The sequence below is a fragment of the Chlorocebus sabaeus genome, chromosome 12 (assembly GCF_047675955.1).
Source record: "Chlorocebus sabaeus isolate Y175 chromosome 12, mChlSab1.0.hap1, whole genome shotgun sequence".
Classification (NCBI taxonomy): Eukaryota; Metazoa; Chordata; class Mammalia; order Primates; family Cercopithecidae; genus Chlorocebus; species Chlorocebus sabaeus.
The window spans coordinates 3,221,121-3,243,475 of NC_132915.1; the positions used below are offsets into that span (position 1 = coordinate 3,221,121).

General features: G+C 39.5%; 1 protein-coding gene across 4 annotated transcripts; it reads right to left on the minus strand.

Annotated features, from left to right (window-relative positions):
- Window positions 1-710: 710 nt before the first annotated feature.
- Window positions 711-21,533, minus strand: ZNF658 (zinc finger protein 658). Of its 4 annotated transcripts, XM_007969850.3 has the most exons (6): window positions 21,419-21,507; window positions 19,212-19,337; window positions 18,694-18,752; window positions 13,880-14,006; window positions 13,503-13,598; window positions 711-4,550 (listed from the first exon to the last, which is right to left on the minus strand). In XM_007969850.3, exons 3-6 carry the CDS (start codon window positions 18,706-18,708, stop codon window positions 1,615-1,617), a joined length of 3,174 nt encoding a protein of 1,057 aa, XP_007968041.3. In that variant the 5' UTR covers window positions 18,709-18,752; window positions 19,212-19,337; window positions 21,419-21,507; the 3' UTR covers window positions 711-1,614. The 4 variants fall into 4 exon arrangements, with proteins under 4 accessions (XP_007968041.3, XP_007968037.3, XP_007968040.3 ...); XM_007969846.3 differs by lacking the exon at window positions 19,212-19,337 and having other exon boundaries at window positions 18,694-18,720; window positions 21,419-21,533; XM_007969849.3 differs by lacking the exon at window positions 19,212-19,337 and having other exon boundaries at window positions 21,419-21,530.
- Window positions 21,534-22,355: the final 822 nt, after the last annotated feature.

Sequence of the window (22,355 nt, forward strand, 5' to 3'; positions counted from 1 at the left end):
GGTTTTAAAAATGATCTTGTCTACTTTCTTTTCTGTGCTCATCAAACTGTAGGCTAAAATGATGGCACATTAATAAAATCTTTCTTGGCTAAGATTGTGCCACACTGTATTGTTTTACCAAAAGTGAGTCTGCTTTTTTGTACCAGGACTGTACTTCTGGGACAAAGTAGCCCTTTTCATTCCAATTCCAAAACCTGCTGTCTTAGTTTGGTAGAAATACCACTGGTTTGCAATGCACAGTGTGAGTAGGCATCATGATGTTGGAGGAAAATATTCTGAACAGGATGCTGAGGCTATGTGCATACAATGGAGGGGAGGAGATGACTTACTTTATATTCACTCTGTGCAAAATAAATCAGTAGAGTGCGATAAAATAAAAATAAAGGCCAAAAAAAAAGTATGTAAGAATCACCCTGAACCCCCCGTCCCCACCACACACACACACATACACACATGGTGGCTGGGGAAATCTCAGGGACCTCCAAGGTCCTAGAAAAACTAGGCAAGACTAGTTTTAGGACAAGACTAATTAATATCCGGACATAGCAGGCAGGCCAAAATCTAACAGCATCAAGTTGAGGGAAGCCAACAGAGGACAGAGTCACTCAGAAAAGGAAGTGGACATGCCCAGTGCAGGTTTGGCTGTTCACGCCCACTAGAACTCACTAGTGAGTTATAATGTTTATATACAGACTCAGAGATGTTCCACATAGCTCAGACTATTCACATTTATTCATATTCTCCACAGAATTCAAATTATTCCATGTTTAACTTCACATTCTACAGTGAGTTTGTCTATAGGCAAATATTTTCTTATATATGTTCTATAAAATTTTTGATACTACAAAACAGAAGTTTTGGTATGTCAGTTCTAGGTGAATATTTTATCTCCAATTCTAAAACTGACATATTTCCTCAGAAAAAATTACCTAGGAAAAATGTCATTTATTCAAAATATGAAATTTTATTATAATCATTTGATGTTTAATGCAATTCACTTTGTGAAGGCTTCTGTGTTTTTCCTTAAATTTTCTGATTTTTAATGAAGGCTCCTGATCATCCTGGATGTTGACAAGTTTTCTTCTTCATGTGAAGTCTCTGATACACAATAAACTGGTTAGTTTTTCTAAAACTGATTATACTCATAGGGTTTCATCTCACTCTAACAGAAAGTTTAGGGTAAACTATGTGCATTTAACTCAGATGTCAAACTTGTAAGAACTTAACAGACTATAAACTTAATTCTTGCTTTAAAGCAACAAAAACAAAACCCTGGTGCAGACCCGGAAGTGAATTCTGTTCCAGCTTTTCAGACTCTAGCTTCCTTGACCTTGTGCTCTATGGTTTTCAACACACAGGACCCGTGTTTGCTGCAGAAATAACCTCCAATCCATCTTATGCACCAGAAAGACTGTGGGGTATTTTTTTTTAACAGCTTTAAGGTTAAGTATAATATATATCATTAGCACCACATTCCATGGTCAGTCCTACCTGGATGAATGGCATTTTTTGACAAGCTATGAGCCTAACGGAAAAGGAAATGGCTAAGGGAAACAAGTTTCCAGCCTATGTAACATGAGTTTGTGCACTATGTGTAGTAAGGGATGCATTCCTTCAGGACTTCCCAAATCCATTACATGCTAGGGTTTTCTCTCTGGTATGCATTCTGGTGTGATGTACTCTAAGAGCTGCCTTACGGACAAAAGTTTTCCCACATTCATCACATTCATAGGGTTTCTCCCCTGTGTGAATTCTCTGGTGTACTCTCAGAGTTGAATTTTGGGCAAAAGCTTTCCCACATTCATTACATTCATAAGGTTTCTCCCCCGTGTGAATTCTCTGGTGTGCACTAAGGTGTGATTTCTGGGAGAACGTTTTCCCACAATCATTACATTCATAGGATTTCTCCCCCGTGTGAATTCTTTGATGTACTCTGAGGGTTGAATTATGGGCAAATGGCTTCCCACATACATTACATTCATAGGGTTTCTCCCCTGTGTGAACTCTCTGATGGGCACTAACATATGACTTCTCAGAGAAGGTTTTCCCACATTCATTACATTCATAGGGTTTCTCCCCTGAGCGAGTTCTAAGATGTGCTCTGAGATGTGATGTCTTGGAGAAAGTCTTCCCACATTCATTACATTCATAGGGTTTCTCTCCTGTGTGAATTCTGTGATGTGCCCTGAGGGCTGAATTATCAGCAAACGTTTTCCCACATTCATTACACTCATAGGGCTTTTCCCCAGTATGAATTCTCTGATGTGCACAGAGGTGTGTTCTTTGGGAGAAAGTTTTCCCACATTCGTTACATTCATAGGGTTTCTCCCCTGTGTGAATTCTTTGATGCACTATGAGGGCTGCCTTATAGACAAAAGTTTTCCCACATATGTTACATTCATAGGGTTTTTCCCCTGTGTGAATTCTCTCATGTCCACTGAGGTATGATTTCTGGGAGAAAGTTTTTCCACACTTGCTACATTCATAGGGTTTCTCCCCTGTGTGAATCCTCCGATGTGTACTGAGGCGTGTCTTCTGGAAAAAAGTTTTCCCACATTCATTACACTCATAGAGTTTCTCCCCTGTATGGATGTTCTGATGTGCTCTAAGGGCTGAATTATGGGCAAATGTTTTCTCACATTCGTTACATTCATAGGGTTTCTCCCCTGTGTGAATTCTCTGATGTATTTTGAGGGCTGAATTATGGGCAAAAGTTTTCTCACAGTCACTACATTCATAGGGTTTTCTACCTGTGTGAATTCTCTGATGTGCTCTCAGGGCTGAATTGTAGGTGAAAGATCTCCCACATTCATTACATTCATAGGGTTTCTCCCCTGTGTGAATTCTTTGATGTGCCTTGAGAACAGAAATATGGGCAAAAGACCTTCCACATTCATTACATTCATAAGGTTTCTCCCCCGTGTGAATTCTATGATGTGCTCTGAGGGCTGAATTATGGGCAAAAGTTTTCTCACAGTCACGGCATTCGTAGGGCTTCTCGCCAGTGTGAATTCTTTGATGTGCTCTCAGGGCTGAGTTATAGGTAAAAGATTTCCCACAGTCATTACATTCATAGGGTTTCTCCCCCGTATGAACTCTCTGATGTACACTCAGGTGTGTCTTGTGAGAGAAAGTTTTCTCACATTCAACACATTCATAGGGTTTTTCACCTGTGTGAATTCTCTGATGTGCTCTGAGATGTGATGTCTTGGAGAAAGTTTTCCCACATTCAATACATTCATAGGGTTTCTCCCCCATGAGAATTCTCTGATGTCCTTTGAGATGTGATGTCTTCCCATATTCACTGCCATCACAGAGTTTTATCTCTGCATCTGTTTTCTGGTGTCCTATGAGGGGTAACTTGTAAGATCTCCCACAGCCATTGTTATCACAAGGTTTCTCTTTTGTGTGAATTCTCAGATGTTTACTGAGGTTTGAATTCTGACAGAAAGCTTTCCCACATTCATTACATTCATAAAGTTTGAATCCCACGTAAGTTCCAGGATGCTGAATAGGATGTGAACTTGAACAAAAGGATTTCGCACATTCTTCATATTGGTAAGGTTTCTCTCCTGAGTGGGGCCTCTGATGCTGAATGAGGTGTCCTTTCTGGTAAAAGGATTTTCTGCATTTCCCATGTTCATCAGAAAGGTAGAATTTATCTTCTGTGTGAATTCTCTGATGTGCTGTAAAGTTTAATTTCTGGTAGAGGGCATTGGTACATTCATTATATTCACCAAATTTATCTCCAGTTTGTGTTTTCTGATGTACTATATGGGCTGAGCTCTGGCTAAAATTTTCTTCACATTTATTGCTTTCAAAAGCACTCTGCCCTGTAATAGTTCTCTGAGATTGAGTGAGGGGTGACTTCCTACTGAAATTCATCCCCCTTTCATTACACTCATAGTGTGTCATAGCCATGTGAACTTTATTGTATTCAACAGTGGTGGTTTTGTCACAGGATGTCCCATATTCATTAAGATCAGAGCATTTCCCCCTTGTGTCAGTTCTCATGTGGTTAAATAAAGTGGTTTTATCAAAGTTTTTTCTAAATTCATCATCCTTACAGGACTTTTCTCCTGTTGGAAAACTCTCAGGTGTAATACAAATTGTCTTATCATGTAAACCTTGTCCAGATCCTTCACATTCAAAAGATTCCTCCAAAGTTTGAAATTTCCAATGGTGATCTTTCTTATACGCTTTCGCATTTTTACCATGTTCATAAGATTTCTGTCCAGGATGAGCTTTCTCATGATTAATATCAAGCTGCAATTTCTCACACACATTCATGTATTCAGCCTTCTTTCTTGAATATTTTCTTTCACTTATAATTAATTCAGAAACAATTGGCAAATTAATTCTATGTGAGTCACATTTACAGGGTAGTTTTTCTGAAAACTCTGGAGCTATTTCCAGATTAGATGGTTTTTCTAAAACTTTCTGTCGTTCTTTACTTAATGTTTTGTCAGCATCACTGATGAATATTTCTTGCCACAGAGGTTTTTCTTGTTTTTCCCAGATCCCTTTGATGTGATCAACTTTAAAATATCCTAAAATGAGAAAAATTTAAAATATGCTATAAATCTTACATTTGTGATGGAGAAGAACTTATACTCATGTCTTGATTTTGATTTTGGTTTTTGAGATAGGGTATTGCTCTGTCACACAGGCTGGAGTGCAGTGGCGTGATCATAGCTCATTGCATCCTTGTACTCCTAGGCTCAAGTGATCCTCCCACTTCAGCCTCCCTACTAGGTGGGACAACAGGGGTATGCCACCATGCCCTGTTAATTTTTTTATATTTAGTAGAGAGAGGGTCTTGCTATGTTGCCCAGGCTGATCTTAAACTCCTGAGCTCAAGTGATCCTCCTGCCTTGACCTCCCAAAGTGCTGGGATTACAAGCATGAGCCACTGTGCCCAGCCCGTGTTTTGTTATGTATTTTATTAAAGATTATGTTTCCAAAGATTAAATAATTCATGCACACAGACAGATTCTCTCCTCATGCATGCTGTTTATAAAACAGGAATTATTTCCAGGGCCAGTCAAGGTGGAGTAGCCCCTTTCCTCCCACATCTTCCCTCTTACAATTAAAAATCCCTAGACAAAAAACAAAACAAAACAAAAAATTAACAAATATAAACAAAGACTACAAAATGAAAAGAAAGTGAACTTCAGGACTTCAGAAATGACACAGTGGAGAATTCCAAGGCTATTCTGTATCTTTGACTGGGTGCTGAAGAAACCTACAATTCTGCACCGACAGGCACAGACAAAAAGAGCACAAAGAAAAGCCTGCTCCTTCTAGTCAGAGGTCTGAGACAATGGTGGTCTCAAGGACAGGAAACACTTTTGATGTTTTCTCATGCACAGGCCAAACCAAAATGATACACTCCTGTGGTTCCATGGAGTCTGAGGCAGGGAGCTAATTTTCCCCTGCCATAGATACAGAGGATCTGCATGCTCTTGTATGTTTCCTTCCATGAGCCATCAAGAATCCTGAGAAAGTTCCATTCTTGGAATATGCCAGGAAATGGTCACAGCAGCCACTACCAAAATTCTGTCTAGAACCAAATTATTATTTAATTTATGGAACAAATGTCTTGATCTGCAAGGGCAAGAATATAATAAGTTGTTTTAGGCACTGACAGGAACTCATAGCAGCTACGGGAAGGAAAGAAGAAAAAAAGCAGCACAGAAGAGCAGAGGCAGGAATACACAGTAGGCCCAAAACTCAAGCAAAAGAGATCAGATAAAGTAGCACTTGCAATAACCATGGCTTGAAACCTGAAGACACAATGCATTCAACAGCTGAATTCACATTCTTCTCAAATGCACATGGAACAATCATCAAAACAGACTACCTTCTAGACTGTAAGACAAACTTTCACAAATATATATGAAATAAATTATATGGAGGATGATCTTGAGTCACAGAGAAATTATACCGGAAATCGATTGTAAGTTAAATATTCCTAATTAACTCATGGGTGAAAGCATTCTCAAATGAGCTATTTTGAAGTGAATGAAAACAAAACAACACAAGAATACAGAAATTTGTGGATACAGCTAAGGCAGTACACAGAGATAAATTTAGGGCTTAAATTATTTTGGCCCGGTGTGGTGGCTCACACCTGTAATCCCAGCACTTTGAGAGGCCAAGGCGGGTGGATCACAAGGTCAGGAGTTTGAGACCAGCCTGACCAACCTGGTGAAACCCCGTCTCTAATTAAAAATTAGCCCGGCATGGTGGTGCACAACTGTAATCCCAGCTACTTGGGAGGCTGAGGCAGGAGAATTGCTTGAACTCAGGAGGTGGAGGTTGCAGTAAGCCGAGATCGCGCCACAGCACTCCAGCCTGGGCGACAGAGCGAGACTCTGTCTCAAAAAAAAAAAAAAAAAATTATATTTGAAAAGAAAGATCTCCAGTCAGATGCTTGTTTTCCCTTTAAGAAACTAGACAAAGAGAGGACATTAAATTGAAAGAAAGTAGAAGGATGAAAAAAAGTCAAACCAAAAGCTTAATTATTTAAAAAGTTTTTTTAATGATAAAAACCATCAGAGAGAAAAAAAGAGAAGACACAAATTATCAATACCAAAAATGCAAGAGAGGACTAACTACTAACAGACATTCACGAGATCATAAAACAACATTAACAATAACTCTGTCTTAGTTTGGGCCACTATGACAAATTACAATAGATTAAATAGCTTAAAGAATAAACATTTGTTTTTCTCAGTTCAGGAGACTGGCAGTCCAAGATTAGGGTGCCAACATGACTGTGTTCTTGTGAAGACCTCTTCTGGATTACAGACTACTCACTTCTTGTTATAGCCTTACATGGTGAAAAGTGAAGTAGCTAGCTCTGACATCGTTTTGTAAGAGCATTCTAATCTCTCTCTTTTTCTTTTTCTAACTATAAAAGCAAACTACCTTTATTTGGACAATCTAAGTGGAAAGAAGGGGTACGTCAATGTGTACTGTAACCACAGAGAACATATTCTATGTCAAATGTTAAAACATAATGGCAGAATCATCTAAAAGACATTTATTTCTAAAGGAGCTGTCAGTGAAAAGGATATTTATGACAACATATTAACTTAATTCAGTATAATGGAGGATATGTTAACTGAATGTGTAATTTACTCAAGTTTTAACTATGTTTGCATATGTAAATAAGGCTTAAGAATGTAATTAAATCTTCCTCTAAATATATGTGCGTGTGTGTGTGTGTGTGTGTGTATGTATATATGTCTGCGTGTGTGTATGTGCAGTTCCAAATAACTGCTGGACCAAATGGTTTTAACTAGTGAATTCTACCAAACATCCAAGGAAGACCAATCCTACACAATGTCTTCTAGAAAATAAAAGATGGAATATTTCCCAAATCATTTTATAAGGCCTGCCTCATCCTCATAGCAAGATTAGGCAAATACTATTCAAGAAAAGAAACCTTTAAACCAGTATCTCCCATAACATAAATGCAAAAATGTCCCAAAAAGTACACAGAAATATATAAACACAGATAATATATCAGTGAAATTTACCTCAAAAATGCCAAACAGTTACTACACTGTAATACTATAAAAACTATAGTTTTTATGCTACATTTTAGGTCAATGTAATCTCCTATCAGTAGTCTGAAGAACTAAAATCACACAATACATCAATGCCAAAAATTTTAACAAAATTCAAAATCCATTTATTAATTTAATAAAAGTAATCTATAAAAAGTCTATAACTAACATTATACTCAAGATAGATTGAACGTTTTCCCTCTAAGATCAGGAAAAAAACAAGGATGCCCACTACCAGTACCTTTACACAAGATTGCACTGGAAGGACTGACCAGTGCAAAAAGCCAAGAATAAAAACACAAAGATACAGAGTAAATATACACAGAAAATAATTAAAAATCTAAAAAGCTCCTTGAACTAACAAGTGTTTTTAGCAAGGGCAGAATCTAAGGGCAATATACAAATCTATGCCTACAAACACACAATGACGAATTGGAATTTTAAATCAGAGAAACAATATTTACCACAGCACCAAAACAAGATTAAAAACAAAAATTTAAAAAGCCTCGCTATCTGTGTTCTAAAAACTAAAAGACACTGATGAAAGAAATCAAAGAAATACTAAATAAAGCAGTAGGGATATTTTGTGTATGGACTGGAAGACCATACATTGTTGTCAATTCTCTTTAATTTGCTCTACAGATTCAGCGCCACCCCAGTTTAAATGCCAACACGTTTCCTTTGTAAAGATCATGAACCTCATTTAAAAATGTATACAGAAGATGAAACCTGGAGAAGTACTTGACTTCAAAACATAGTAAGCTAGAGTAATCAAGTTAATGTGGTATTGGCATAAGGAAAGACATGTAGATGAATGAAAAGGAATAGAAACGACAAAAATAGACACACAAATACACAGCCATCTGTTTTCTAAGAAAGGTGGAAATGCTGTTCAGTGGAGAAGTAACAAATCTTTTCAAAAAGTCATGCTGGAATAACTGGACTCCCTGTTCCAAAAACATTAAACTTGACACATAACTCATGCTTTATATAGAATTTAACACAAAATGGATTATCAACTCAGTGTAAAAACTGAAGCTGTAAAATTTCTAGAAGAAAATAGGATTCCTAAATCTGTTACTTTGAGTTTCAAAGTTTCTAGATAGAACAACAAAAGCAGGTTCTGTAAAAGAAAGTAAGTTGGACTTTATCAAAATTAATATTCAGTTTTAGTGAGCCTCCGCTGAAGTTATACTAGCGGGAGTAAGATGCAGCATCACTGCCTGCCTCGTGGGGATGGAAGTCCGGTTCCCAACTGATCTGATGCCCGGGGGGTGGAAGAGGAGGCTTCTACTTTTTTTTTTTTTTTTCTTTTTGAGACAGAGTCTCGCTCTTGTCCCCCAGGCTGGAGTGCAATGGCACAATCTCGGCTCACTGCAACTTCTGCCTCCCAGGTTCAAGCAATTCTCCTGCCTCAGCCTCCTGAGTAGTTGGGATTACAGGTGCCCGCCACCATGCCTGGTTAATTTCTGTACTTTTAGTAGAGACGGGGTTTCGCAATGTTGGTCAGGCTGGTCTCAAACTCCTGACCTTAGATGATCCGCCTGCCTCGGCCTCCCAAAGTGCTGGGATTACAGGCGTGAGTCACCGCACCCAGCCAAGGCTTCTACATTAACCCTGGGCATGGGTGAAAGATCAAGGGCCCCCCGAAGACTCTGATGACACTATAACCACCTTGTATTTTGTCAGGTGCCAAGACCCCTAGTGCATCTGCATTCTTCTTTCCACCCTTCAGTAGTGAGATCTCGGCTCACCATCATCTCCACCTCCCAGGTTCGAGCCATTCTCATGCCTCAGCCTCCCAAATAGCTGGGATTACGGGCGCAAGCCACCATGAGTGGCTAATTTTTTTGTATTTTTGGTAGAGACAGGGTTTTGCCATGTTGGCTAGGCTGGTCTCAAACTCCTGGCCTCAACTGATCTGCCTGCCTTTGCCTCCCAAAGTTCTGAGATTACAAGTGTAAGCCACTGTGCCTGGCTAGATATTACATTTTTAAAAAACTGAAGGTTTGTGGCAACCCTGAGTTGGGCAAGTCTGTTGGCGCCATTTTTCCAACAGCCAGTGCTCACTTTGTGTCTGACTCAGCAGTTTTTAGCAATCAAATATTTTAAATAAAGCATGCATGCTGTTTTTTAGATATGTTATTGCACATCTACAAGACTAAAGTATAGTGTAAACATAACTTTCATAAGCCCTAGGAAAACAAAAATTGTAACTTGCTTTATTGCGAAATCTGCTTCATTGTAGTGGTCTGGAATGGAAACTGCAGTATCTCTGAGGCATGCCTATATAATACATACATATATTCAGCTGCACTTAGTAGGTAGAAAGGAATACATTTACTCCATCCTTCCCCTGGTAATGCATTCTGTATTTTATTAAATCCTTCCCTAAGAAGAGTCATTAACCTATTCTCTATGATATTCTAGAATATTTCTACTTTTGCTTTGATAATTAGGTCTTAAGCCAACTGAATTTGATTTTTTTGTTTTGATCTATATGGATACCTCAAGATCCTTTCCCCATTGTTCTCCAGTGTCATCTAAGACCACTGTCTATCAAGTGCATGTTTTTTCTTGAACTTTCTACTCTGTTTCACTAATTTACTAAACCATCCCACCCCCCAACTCCATGCTACTTAGCTATACAGAGTTTTACATAAAGCCTCAATATCTGGTAGAGCAGCAAATCCTCCTGTATCACTGTCTTTATGAATGGGATTGTGTTTGGTATAGCATTATATCTTTACAAATGTATCCCCCCTTGAATTTATTATATAGGTGTTTCCTCTGTTTTATCTTTGATAGGATTAGCTAAAGTTTAATTCATTTTATTTTTATTGTAAGAAATATTCCATTTCTATTTTCCATTTATTTCTAATTTTTTTTTTCCTTTTTTGAGTCGGAGTCTCGCTCTGTCACCCAGGTTGGAGTGCAGTGGCGTGATCTTGGCTCACTGTACGCTCTCCCTCCTGGGTTCACGCCATTCTCCTGCCTCAACCTCCTGGGTAGCTGGGACTGCAAGCGCCTACCACCACACCCGGATAATTTTTTGTATTTTTAGTAGAGATGGGGTTTCATCATGTTAGCCAATTAATTTCTAATTTTACTTTTAAATTCTGCTTTCATTACTGTATTTTTGATGCTGTTCTTGCTTAATTTATTAATGAGACTACGACCTTCCTTCTGTCCACTACTTTAGCTATATCTGATGGTTTCTAACTTGCAGCTACAATTATTTCATTACAGAAATCAAATCCAAAATTGCATTACACTTTTTTGCATATTGTTTAAAAGAGATACTTTAAAACTTTTTCAAGTGGATTTTTTTCATTTTATTATTAATTTCTAGATTTAGCAAACTAGGTTCAAAGAATGCTGTTTGTGTTTATTCTAATTTGTTGGATTTATTGAGGTTTTCTCTTTAGACTAATAGTATACTCTATTTTATCATTATTCCATTAAAACATTAAAGTTTTGTTTTTTGCATTAGCATACATATACACAAATGTATGGTTCACTTTAATACAAATGTAATTTATACCCTCTCTAGGCATAGTTACTTGTTGTCCATTGTACCTACAGTTTAATCAGATAAGACATATTATGATGTCCTAATTCTAATGAGTTTTAAGTTCTTAGAAATCCATTATTTTATGTTTTGGAAACATTGATATTATATTATTTGATGCAGTCATTCAAATCCTTAAAGGTTTTCATTTCCCTGTGCTCTTGAATGAGAGCTCTTCCTACTTTAATGCATTTATTGCCTGAATTCAAATCTGAATGATACATAACATGAAACCTACATTATTTTATCTTTATTGACTCAACAACTTTACCGATGTTTTATAATGATCTATGTTACTTTTTAGGGATATCCTTTTTTTTTTTTTTTTTTTTTTTTCTTTTTTTTTCTTTTTTTGAGACGGAGTCTCGCTCTGTGGCCCAGGCTGGAGTGCAGTGGCGCAATCTCGGCTCACTGCAAGCTCCGCCTCCCGGGTTCACGCCATTCTCCTGCCTCAGCCTCCCGAGTAGCTGGGACTACAGGCGCCCGCCACTGTGCCCGGCTAATTTTTTCTATTTTTAGTAGAGACGGGGTTTCACCATGATCTCGATCTCCTGACCTTGTGATCCGCCCGCCTCGGCCTCCCAAAGTGCTGGGATTACAGGCGTGAGCCACCGCGCCCGGCTTAGGGATATCCTTTTTAGACAATCAATATGATCCAATAATTTACATTTAGTGACTCGATGACATGCTTGATCTAAATGATGTGAATCTTTATGTGATGCTATTTGTTGGTATGACTTCAAACAGAAACCTTAATTGTGCTCTAATAATTAAGATGATTTTACTTTTTTGTTCTAAAAATGACATTGAAAACTATAGCTTTTTAAGATTCCTGGAATCATTTATTAGTACAAAAGCTAATAGGCATATAAAAAGATGCCTGATATCATTAGTGACCAGGGAAATTGTTATAGACTTATTTGTGCCCTTCCCAAATTCTTATCTTGAAGCCCTAACCCCCAGTGTAACTGTATTTGCAGACAAGGCCTTCAAGGAGGCAGAAAGGGTAAAAATGAGGTCATAGGGAAGGCCCCTAATCCAGTAGTACTGATATCTTTATGAGAAGAGGAAGAAACACCAGAGTATTCTCTCTCTCCCACTGCATGTGCACAGAGGAAAGGCCACAGGAAAATACAGCAAGACAGTGGCTGTCTTCAAGCCAGGAAGAGACGCATCACCAGAAACCAACTTATTAGCACTTTCATCTTGGACTTCCAGCCTCCAGAATCACGAGAATTTCTGTTGTTTAAGCTACCCAGCCTATGGTATTTTATTATGATAACCCTAGCTGACTAATACAGAAATGTACATCAAAACCACAGTGAGATATCACTTCGCATCCACTGGGGTGGCTCAAATCAAAAAGTCAAATAATAAGTATTGGTGAGGATGTGGAGAAATCAGAACCCCCACATGCTGTTGTTAGGGACGGAAAAAGGTGCATTTAGAAAAACAGTCTGGTGGTTCCTCAAACAGATAAAGACACGGATACCAAATGACCCAGCAGTTTCACTCCTAGGAATACACACAAGAGAAATAAAAACAATTGTCCATGCAGAAACTTGTAAATAAATGTTTATATTAGCATTATTTGTAGGTGGAATCCCAAATACCTACTGACTGATGAATGGACAGACAGGTGGTATATCCATACAATGGAACATTATTTGGCCATAAAAAGAATGAAACATGCATTCTTTTTATGCACTCACAAACATTACGCTAGGCAAAATAAACCAATCGCAAAAGACCACATATTATATATGATTCCATTTATATAAAATGTCCAAAATGGGCAGTTCTATAGAGACAGACGTAGACTGGTGGTTACCTAGGGCTGCAGAGGACAGGGGGGACAGGAGAGTGGTAACTAAAGGGTACAGGTTTCTTTGAGGTGATGAAAATTAACTGTGGTGATGTTTACATATACAGTCATCCCCTGGGGAGTTGGTTCCAGGATTCTCTTGAATACCAAAATCCATAAATGCCCAAGTCCTTGATACAAAATGGCATAGCATTTGCATACAAACTATGCACATCCTCTTGTATACTTTAAATCATCACCATATTAATTATGCTACCTAATACAATGTAAATAGTTGTTATACTGTATTGTTCAGGGAACCCTGACAGGAAAAAAATGTCTATACATGTTAAATGAAAGTGCAGTATTTCTTCCCTGAATAGTTTTGATCTGTGGTTGCTTGAAGTCACTGATCAGTACACTTTAAAGGAGTGAATTGTAGGAATGTGAATTATATCTCAATAAAGCTGTTAAAAAAGAACTTTCAAAGGTGCTCTCCCTCTAAAGTCTAACTACCCGCAGGCGGCTCCTTCAGCTAAGGCCCACTCACCTTGGTGCTTCTCGTTCAGGAATTCTTCTTCTAAGGACCATGGCTCTTCTCCTTGCTCCAACTTGGAGATCACCTTGGGTTTAGTAATGCAATATCCTATAAACAAAATAATTGAGGGTATACATGGACCAGATTCACGGGCTTTTGAGTTACCACAAGGAGAAAAAAGATATGGCAGCAAAGCATTAACAGGGTGTTCATTTGAAGTTTTTAATGGGAAAGTAATGACAAGTTGCTTTTGTTTCCGTAAAGGTTTCAACTACTTCAGACCTTTTAATCCAAAACCCTTTAATCTCTATAAAGAGTCCATGTGTTTTGATACTTTTTAAAAAGGGAACATATATTCTCAAGACAGCCCCATGGTAAGCTGTGCTCACCCACTGAGATGAGGTGGCTGTAGTTCTCCAGCATCACATCTCTGTACAGGGTCCTCTCAACAGGGCCCAGGTGCTGCCACTCCTCCTGGGTGAATTCCACAGTCACGTCCTGGAATGACACTGATGCCTGTAACAACATTTATCACAACAAATGTAACAACGGTTTGTTCAAGGGTTCAGAATTAGGTGACATAGAAAATATCTTTGACAGCTACTACTTTGAGGCTCTAAAATGAATGGTTATAAAGGCTTATTTTAGACCCAATATTGTCTTAACATATGTTACTCAATTAAAACATTTTTTAACTTGCCATAATTTATCTATATATATTTATGAATTCTAGGTATTTTTAAGACAAAAAAATTCAGCGTAAAACAACTTCCTTCCAACCACCTCCTTCCTTCTTCCACATCTCCACAGATTATCTGGGGTAGTCTTTAGGACATTCACACCCTCCCTGGCCATCATCACTGTCAATTCTGGGGGCTAAGGAACAGATACATGTGAAGTCTGGAGATACCCTGACCAAACTTATGTACAAATAAATGTATACAAATATACAAGGCTAGAGCACGTGAAGAGCAGAGAACAGCTACAATAGTTGTAACCAAAGAGACCAGCATAAGAGAACATTTCCTACACTGAGGACACAGCAATGGATTTAAGAATAGGGATGTAACCACAGAAGAGAAGCAACACCCATTTAATAACTACTTTCTTGTACAGCTATTCAATCTAGCCGTATGAGCAGTTCCTTTTTAAAAAATTTTGTTTTTAATTGACAGAAAGACAAGTATTTCAAATTATATCTCACTTACATGTGGAATCTAAAAAGTTCAAACTCATAGACGTAGACAGTAGAATGGTGGTTACCAGAGGCTGGGTGTGAGGGGTGAGGAATGAGGAGGCATTGGTCAAAGGGTACAGAGTTTCAGTTACATAAGAGCAATAGTTGTTCCTCTTATGGAAAATAATAATGTAATGTATATTTCAAAATGAGCAGCTGCTTGGTGGTGCCAAAACTGGTATTTGGGAAAGAAGAAAAATGTGTTAGAAGGTTCAGTGAGAGTTCTGTTCATGGTGATACGTAGCTAGAACTGTTCCTTCAACCAGGACACACATGATTTTAGAGCACAGATGGTAAGATGGGGATGAAGATAAGCATTTAGGAGTCACTAGCAATTTAGGTGGTGAGTGAGGCTGGCAGAGACAGACAGCTCCTTGAGTACACAGGGATTGAAGAAAGAAAAGAACAAAAAACAACATCTGAGGAACCACAAAGTAGAAAAAGTATAGGCCACAAAGTCAGAGATGTTTTCTGAAAAATAATAATAGAATCAGGAGGGGGCAGAGTCTTAGAAACTGAGAAAAGAGAAAGTTTCCACAACAAAAAGACTTCAAATTCAAATTAGCAAGTGATGACAGTGAAGATGCTGAAGATCCAAGAAAATTCCTTCTTCTATAAAAGCAATGAGAAACTGGCAAAAACTGCAGAATCAACTTTTTCAGAACTCTAGAAGCTACCAAAGGCTTACAGCAATCTGCAGACCATTGGTATGAGAAAAACAGCTGCATCACAGTAAGAACAATGATCTTGTGTCATTTCAACCTGCCCTATTTCCATCCCTCTCACTCCAACTTAGCATTAGCTTTGAGAAACGTCTGAAACAACAGGAGAATCCAGCGTCCTGGTATCCACTGGATGAGGCCGACTGGGTCACAAGTTGGCCAAAGTCTCATTCCCAGAAAACCCTCATTACCTGACCTAATCTGTGGTTCCAGGGAAGAACTGACTTGCAAGGCTGATTGTCTGAATTAAGTCAGAGTTCCCCAGTGTGAAAAGCCTTATCCTTGAAGGCATTTGCCAAAAACATTCGAAGGCATTTGCCAAAAACATTCAAAGGCAATTGTTTAACTTAGCAGCTACCTGAGGCAGTGGATAACACCTGACATAAATAACAGCCTAATTGAAAAGTTTTTTAGAAAGGAAAAACTGGGGAATGACATGTTCATAAAGCTTTTGAAAAGCTCCTACAGATTCTAGAGACTCTAGGTCACCTATAGGCATAGAGCTGAGCATATGCCCAGGGCTGTGATTATGCTCTGGAAAGAGGTGAGAAGGCCCTAAACTGTCACCCTGGGTGACCCTGAGGTTTGGGGTGACAGGAAGTGAAGGTTAACATGGAGTTATAAATTGCCTGGATGACTGTTGAAGGAATGCCCCAGCACTCATGAGGCTCTTTGGCAAAGACTGAGAGCCTTACTTAACGTTTCAGGCATTTAAGAAAATTTCTGCAGACTTCTGCGGCCACACATGACAATAAACACAGGCTGGACTGAATCAATTAAAAAGTCACTAGACAAATTTCAACAACAACCCCTGCAAATTGAGAATGTTTTCTAGAGTTGCCACTTTATTTTATTTAAAATGTATAGTTTTCAACAAAAAAAATGCAAAACAAGAAAAGAAACAACCAAGTAAGACCCACATGCAGGAAAAAAGTATAATCAACAGAAACTGCTCATGAGGAAGCAGGCACTGGACTTAAATAGATGATGACTTTAAATCAACCATTTTCTGACATATGGTCAAAGACTTAGAGGAAATGATATGTAAGGACCAAAGGAAAGTATTAGAATAACATCTTACCAGATAAAGGATTTAAATAGACAGAAACTATAAAAAGGGACCAAATAGAAACTTTAAAGTTGAAAAGTACAAAACTAAAACAAACATTTTACCAAAAAAAACCTGTTCAACAGCAGGTCTGAACAGGTAGAAGAATCAACCAACTGGACAACATGCCCACTGAGATTATGCAGTGAGAAACAGAAAGAAAAATAACAAGAAATGAACTGTTGGACAGCACCAACACATGCCAAATAGACTAACAGAATAGAGACAGAAAGGGTCTAAAACAGTATCGGAAGTAATAATGGCCAAGAAACCCCCAAATCTGATGAAAATGATAAATCTACACACCCAAAATGCTTCACAAATTTTAAGTACGATAAACTTGGAGAAAGAAATCCACACTGGCTGGGGGTGGTGTCTCAGCCTGTAATCTCAGCACTTTGGGAGGCTGAGGTGGGCAGATCACTTGAGGCCAAGAGTTTGAGACCAGCCTGGCCAACATGGCAAAACCCCATCTCTATGAAAAATATAAAAATTAGCCAGGCATGGCGGTGAACGCCTATAATCACAGCTACTCGGGAGGTTGAGGCACAAGAATCGCTTGAACCAGAGGTTACACTGAGCTGAGATCGTGCCATTCCACTCCAGCCTGGGTGACAGAGCAAAGACTGTCTCAAAAAAAAAAAAAAGGAAGAAAGAAAAAAAGAAAAAAAAGAAATCCACACCTGGACATGAAAATCTGAATGTTAAAAAGACAAAGAGAGAATCAGGAAAGCCACAACAGAGAAACAAGTCATCATATCACAGGCTGATTTCTAATGAGAAACTATGGAGGACAGAAGGCAATGGGATGACATATTCAAAGTGCTGAAACAAAGACTGTCAACCAATAAACTCCATATCCAGGAAAAATGGAGAAACTGTAATTTTCCCAGGTAAACAAAACCTGAGAATTTATCACAGGCAAGACTGCCTAAAAGAAATAATAAAGGGAGTGGTTCAGCAAAACTATGGAGAGAGAAGAGTAGGTTAGTGGTTGTTTGGGGCTCAGAGGGAATGAACTGGTAGTTACAGTGTCCACAGCTTCTTTCTAAGGCAATAAAAATGTTCTAAAATTAACTGCAGTGATATTAGCACATTATCTGAGACTATACTAAAAAAAAAAAAAAATCACTGAATTCTACACTTTAAATGGGTACATGGTAATATATGTGAATTGAGTCTCAAAAAAGCAGTTTTAAAAAAAGAAAAAAACAAGGGAAGACAAAATCATTTGGAGACAACAGAGAAGACTAAAGAGCCAAGGACAAACTGAGGCTGAGCCAAGTGAAAGGACAAGGAAGGTGGCTCCATGAAGACATCAGCCGGGGAAGGACCGGCGAGGGGCAAGTATCACTAACAGAAATGTTCCAGGACAGAGTGAGACATTGAGGCAAGTGCTGCAGAAAAGCCAAGCAAGGAAAGGAAAAGACCACACCACTGGATTTGATTATACTCTGGGTAGGGACACTGGAGAGCCCAGGCAAGTGGCAAGAAAAACCAAGGCATCCCATGGAGAGTTGACGTTAAATGCTAAGTGGGGAAATACCTGAAAGAGAACAGAATTTTGGACCATCTGCTGAGCAACCTATCATGGGTATTCAAAATATTTATGGAGCGTGATTTTAAAGACATTCAGTGGATTCATCAGAAAAATGTTAAATTCATTCCTTTCATTGGAGTTTTTGAAAAACAGTATTGAACGTGTTCAAATTTAGCATTACAGTTTCTACTTCTATTGAAGAAGTAATATTCTGTTATTTGGCAATTTATTAACTAAGTCACCTACTTGAAGAACAATAAATACATTTCGTTATCTTTATGTTTATATTCCATGATAAATCGGTTTGCTTTATCTTTCTCATCAATGTAAACCTTTAAGTATTGTCTGTCTGACACTCCACCATGGCTGTCAATAACCTCAGAAATAAATCTGAAGCTTAATTTGGTAAATTTGTAATATTGAAGGATCTGCATCCATCCACATATCACTTTCCTCAGCTATTAATCCGCATTTCTACATCTTCTAGGAATGTGTCTGATCCATTTCTGTTTCTACTTTTCCATGTTAATGTAAAGACACATAAACCCTTACAAAACCTATTGTAAAATAAACTGGTTTTTAAAAACCGAACTCACCTGAGAGATGTTCATTTTCTGCTGCTCCTGGAAGAGTGGAGAGAACTGTGGAGGTTCAGCTGGGAAGGAGGAAAGAGCAATGGGGTCATTAAAGACCTGGTCTGCCTCACAGTTCCTACAGAGATGGTCCCTGACATGAGATGGTTCAACTTGATAATGGTTTTCCTGCGACATAATCCCACTGTAATCAAGGAGCATGTAGTCCTATTCATGTGTCTAAAAAAAGTATCATCACACTCAGCTGGAAAAAAGGATTCCCAATGCAGAATGTCCCTTCCACTCTTGAAAAGGGACAGGAGGGACCACTCAAAGACAGCCACACCTGAATACGTGCATCTCTGATAGGATTACGTGAGCTTAAACTTGCATTTTCACTGAGTAAAGTAATACTGTTTTTTGTTGATTTACTAATAATTATGTTGATTTATTAACAATTATGTTCCCTTTTGACTAAGAAAAAAGTAAAAATAAAACAAAGGATTAAGCAAGTTCAGGTATACAGAGATGAAGCTGTTTACCTTCATTAAAGCTAATGTCAAAGAACTACTCAGCTGGGCATGGTAATCCCAGCAATTTGGGAGGTGAACTGCTGGAGGCCAAGAGTTCCAGACCAGCCTGGTCAACGTGGCGAAATCCTGTCTCTACTAAAAATAGAAAAAAATAAAAAATAAATACATTTAAAAATAATTTTTTAAAAAAAGAACTACTCAGACTGACTTATTAATCAAGTTCTTACTGTCTTTACGCCCAGAATTAGCGCTTCCACGGAAAAAATTAAGATGGGATGTTTTACACAAAGAATTTCAGGCCCAATATTTTTGGGTTTCCAATATAGGAAATTCTTCCTCTACTACTAGAAAAGAGGGAACATTAGTATTACTCTAAATGCCACATGTGATGATGAACACAGTGTGAGAGGGACTCAAAATGTGGAAGAAGCGAAGAGGAAGACACGCTGCTCTTTGGCATCTGCACAGCTGATTACGTCTTCCCTGGATATCATGACCGAATCAGCCCTCCAGTAAAGTGTCTTTTTCCACTCAGCTTGACAGTCACTCATCCCTCTCAACCCCAGGGAATTGCCTTCTGCAAGTTAGTCCACAGCAAAGTCACACGGTCTGTGATGGCTTCTGGATGTGGCAACATCACTAAATCTGATGCATACATTATATACGGAATCAAGAACTGCCTCTGGGGAAGCAATCAAGACTTGCTCCTTTCTAGAATCTTCTGCCTCTTCTTTGACGCTCTAAAAGAGGTCTCCATCATGTAGGCTGTTCTTCTATGGCAGTAGTCCCTAGGACTCCCTCTTTACTGCCTCGCTCCAGAGGAGCTGGGACTTGGGCCTGAGAAACAAACTCAATTGAAACCTTCACCTAATACTTTAAACCTGACTCTTGAGATTCACTTGAAATGTGCTATCCAGCACTGCAGCCATCAACCACACAGAACCACTGAACACCTGAAGTTTGGCCAGTGCCACAAGTCGAATATTTAGGATGCAATGAGTTAAGCAAAATAAAGCAGTAAAACTGACTTTGCCTGCCTCTTCTCTTCACGGTAGCTACTGAAAAATTCTAAGCTCTTTTTTTTTCCCTCTTTTGAGATAGTCTCGCTCTGTCACCCAGGCTGGAGTGCAGTGGCTCAATCTCGGCTCACTGCAGCCTCTGCCTCGGGTTCAAGCAGTTCTCGTGCCTCAGCCTCTCGAGTAGCTGGGATTACAGGAGTGCACCACCACGTCCAGCGAATTTTTGTCTTTTTGTAGAGATGGGTTTTTGCCATGATGGCCAGGCTGGTCTCGAACTCCTGGCGTCAACTGATCCACCGGCCTAGGCCTCCCAAAGTGCTGGGATTACAGGCATGAGCCACCGCGCCTAATCAAAAATTATGAATTGTATTTGTGGTTTGCCTTATCTTTCTACTGGACAGTACAGCACTAGAGTATCAATCTGTGCCTTTGAGGAGACAGCAGGAACAGTACAAGAGGATTCAGGAGCCTCAGCCTGAATCAGAGGTTCTGTAGAGACCCGACAAATCGCAGGATGTATTTACCACTTGGTAACATTCTGTCCACATTCACTTCACAATCATCTACACAGATCTGGTGACAGGCCGCTCTGCATAAGCGCTCTGAAGGCTTTAGGCAGATACCGGAAAGTCTGGGTTTCAGGCAGACAGCATATTAGAAAGAGCAGGACAGGGAGTCACATCTCTCGGCACTTGCATCTCACCTCTCTCACCTACTAGTGTGTGCTCTGGGGTACCCATCCCCATGAACTTTCGTCCATTTTTAAAAACAGCACGTTTATACCAAGAAGGGTCGCTGGGAGGGTTAGCTGAAATACCAAACGATGAGAATAAGTGTCTCATAATTGTGAGAGCATCTTACATTTCACACAGTGACTATTACGGACACTTGACAGAACGCTTTACAGGTGATAACTTATTTAATTCTCAGAATAGGAACACGAGTTACTAGTAACCTCCTCCTGTTCGCCGTCAACCTTATCCACGCACATTGCCCTTCCCGCGCCCGCAACCCCGCGGGGCCCGGCAGCCCCTACACCTGCGGACAGGACTCAGCCGGGCCAGTGCACGGGGCCGCGGAGGCGAAGGGAGGGCCATCCTGGGGACTCCTGAGACTGCCTGCTGCAGTCCCCCGCACACAAGCCCGCCCGTCCCCAGGCTCCTGGGCCGCGCGGAGCCCTGTCACCGACGCTCTCACCCCAGGTGCGCAGCCTCGGCTCCCGCGCAGACCTAAAGACTCGGACACCTTGTCCCTTTCAGGCCCCGGAGGTCGGACGGCGGGAGGTGGGGCTGGGTTTACACATGCGCAGAGCGAGCGCCGAAGCCCCATTCCCGAAGGGCCACGCGGCAGGCGCGTAACGTTGAAAACTACACTTCCCGTAAGCCCTTGCGTTCGAAGGAAGTACTATAATTTTTTCTGCTTCTTTGAGCGGCTGGGAGGGACCTTTGGAGCCCAGAGTTTTCCCAAATTCCCGGAGGTTGTCAGCATGACCACAAACTGCGAAGCGTGGTTCTTGGTACGATCCTGGTTGGAGAAAAAGCACCTGAAACAGACATTAACAATTGGGAAAACATGACTATCGACAGGACATTAGAAATATTAAAGAAAATTACCATTACTTTGAGAATAATGGCTAGACAATGTAGGAAATTGTTCTTATGTTTAAAAGATATGTACGGAAACATTTACAATTGTATGCTTGTAGTTTAATTGAAATACTTTAAAAATAATTTCTCAAAACAATGAGAGAAAGCAGATATAGAAATAAGTGAAGAATTGTTAAATCTGTATAATACGTGCATATGCTGCTCATTTTACTATTTTCTACTATTCTGAGAGACTGTTTTTGTCTGCTTTTTTCCTCCACAGTTCTGAGTTCTGAGTTTTGCCAAATGCATAATGTCTTTTAGTGGGATTTCCACCAATGCAATGATGTAATAGCCACCATCACAGTATCATAAAAAGTAGTTTCACTGCCTGATATGGTTTGGATTTGTGTCCCCGCCCAAATCTCATGTCAAATTAAAGGAGGGGCCTGATGGGAGGCGATTGGATCATGGAGCAGATTTCCCCCTTGCTGTTCTCGTGATAGTGGATTCTCACAAGATCTGATGGTTTAGAAGTGTATGGCACT

Excerpts from the sequence above, each read along its gene's own strand:
- ZNF658 (XM_007969845.3), bottom strand. The coding sequence starts at position 18,891 with ATGCTCCTTGATTACAGTGGGATTATGTCGCAGGAAAACCATTATCAA. Across the intron at positions 14,007-18,693 it reads AGAAAATGAACATCTCTCAG|GCATCAGTGTCATTCCAGGA; the intron begins GTGAGTTCGGTT and ends ATGTTGTTACAG. Across the intron at positions 4,551-13,502 it reads CCTGAACGAGAAGCACCAAG|GATATTTTAAAGTTGATCAC; the intron begins GTGAGTGGGCCT and ends TTCTCATTTTAG.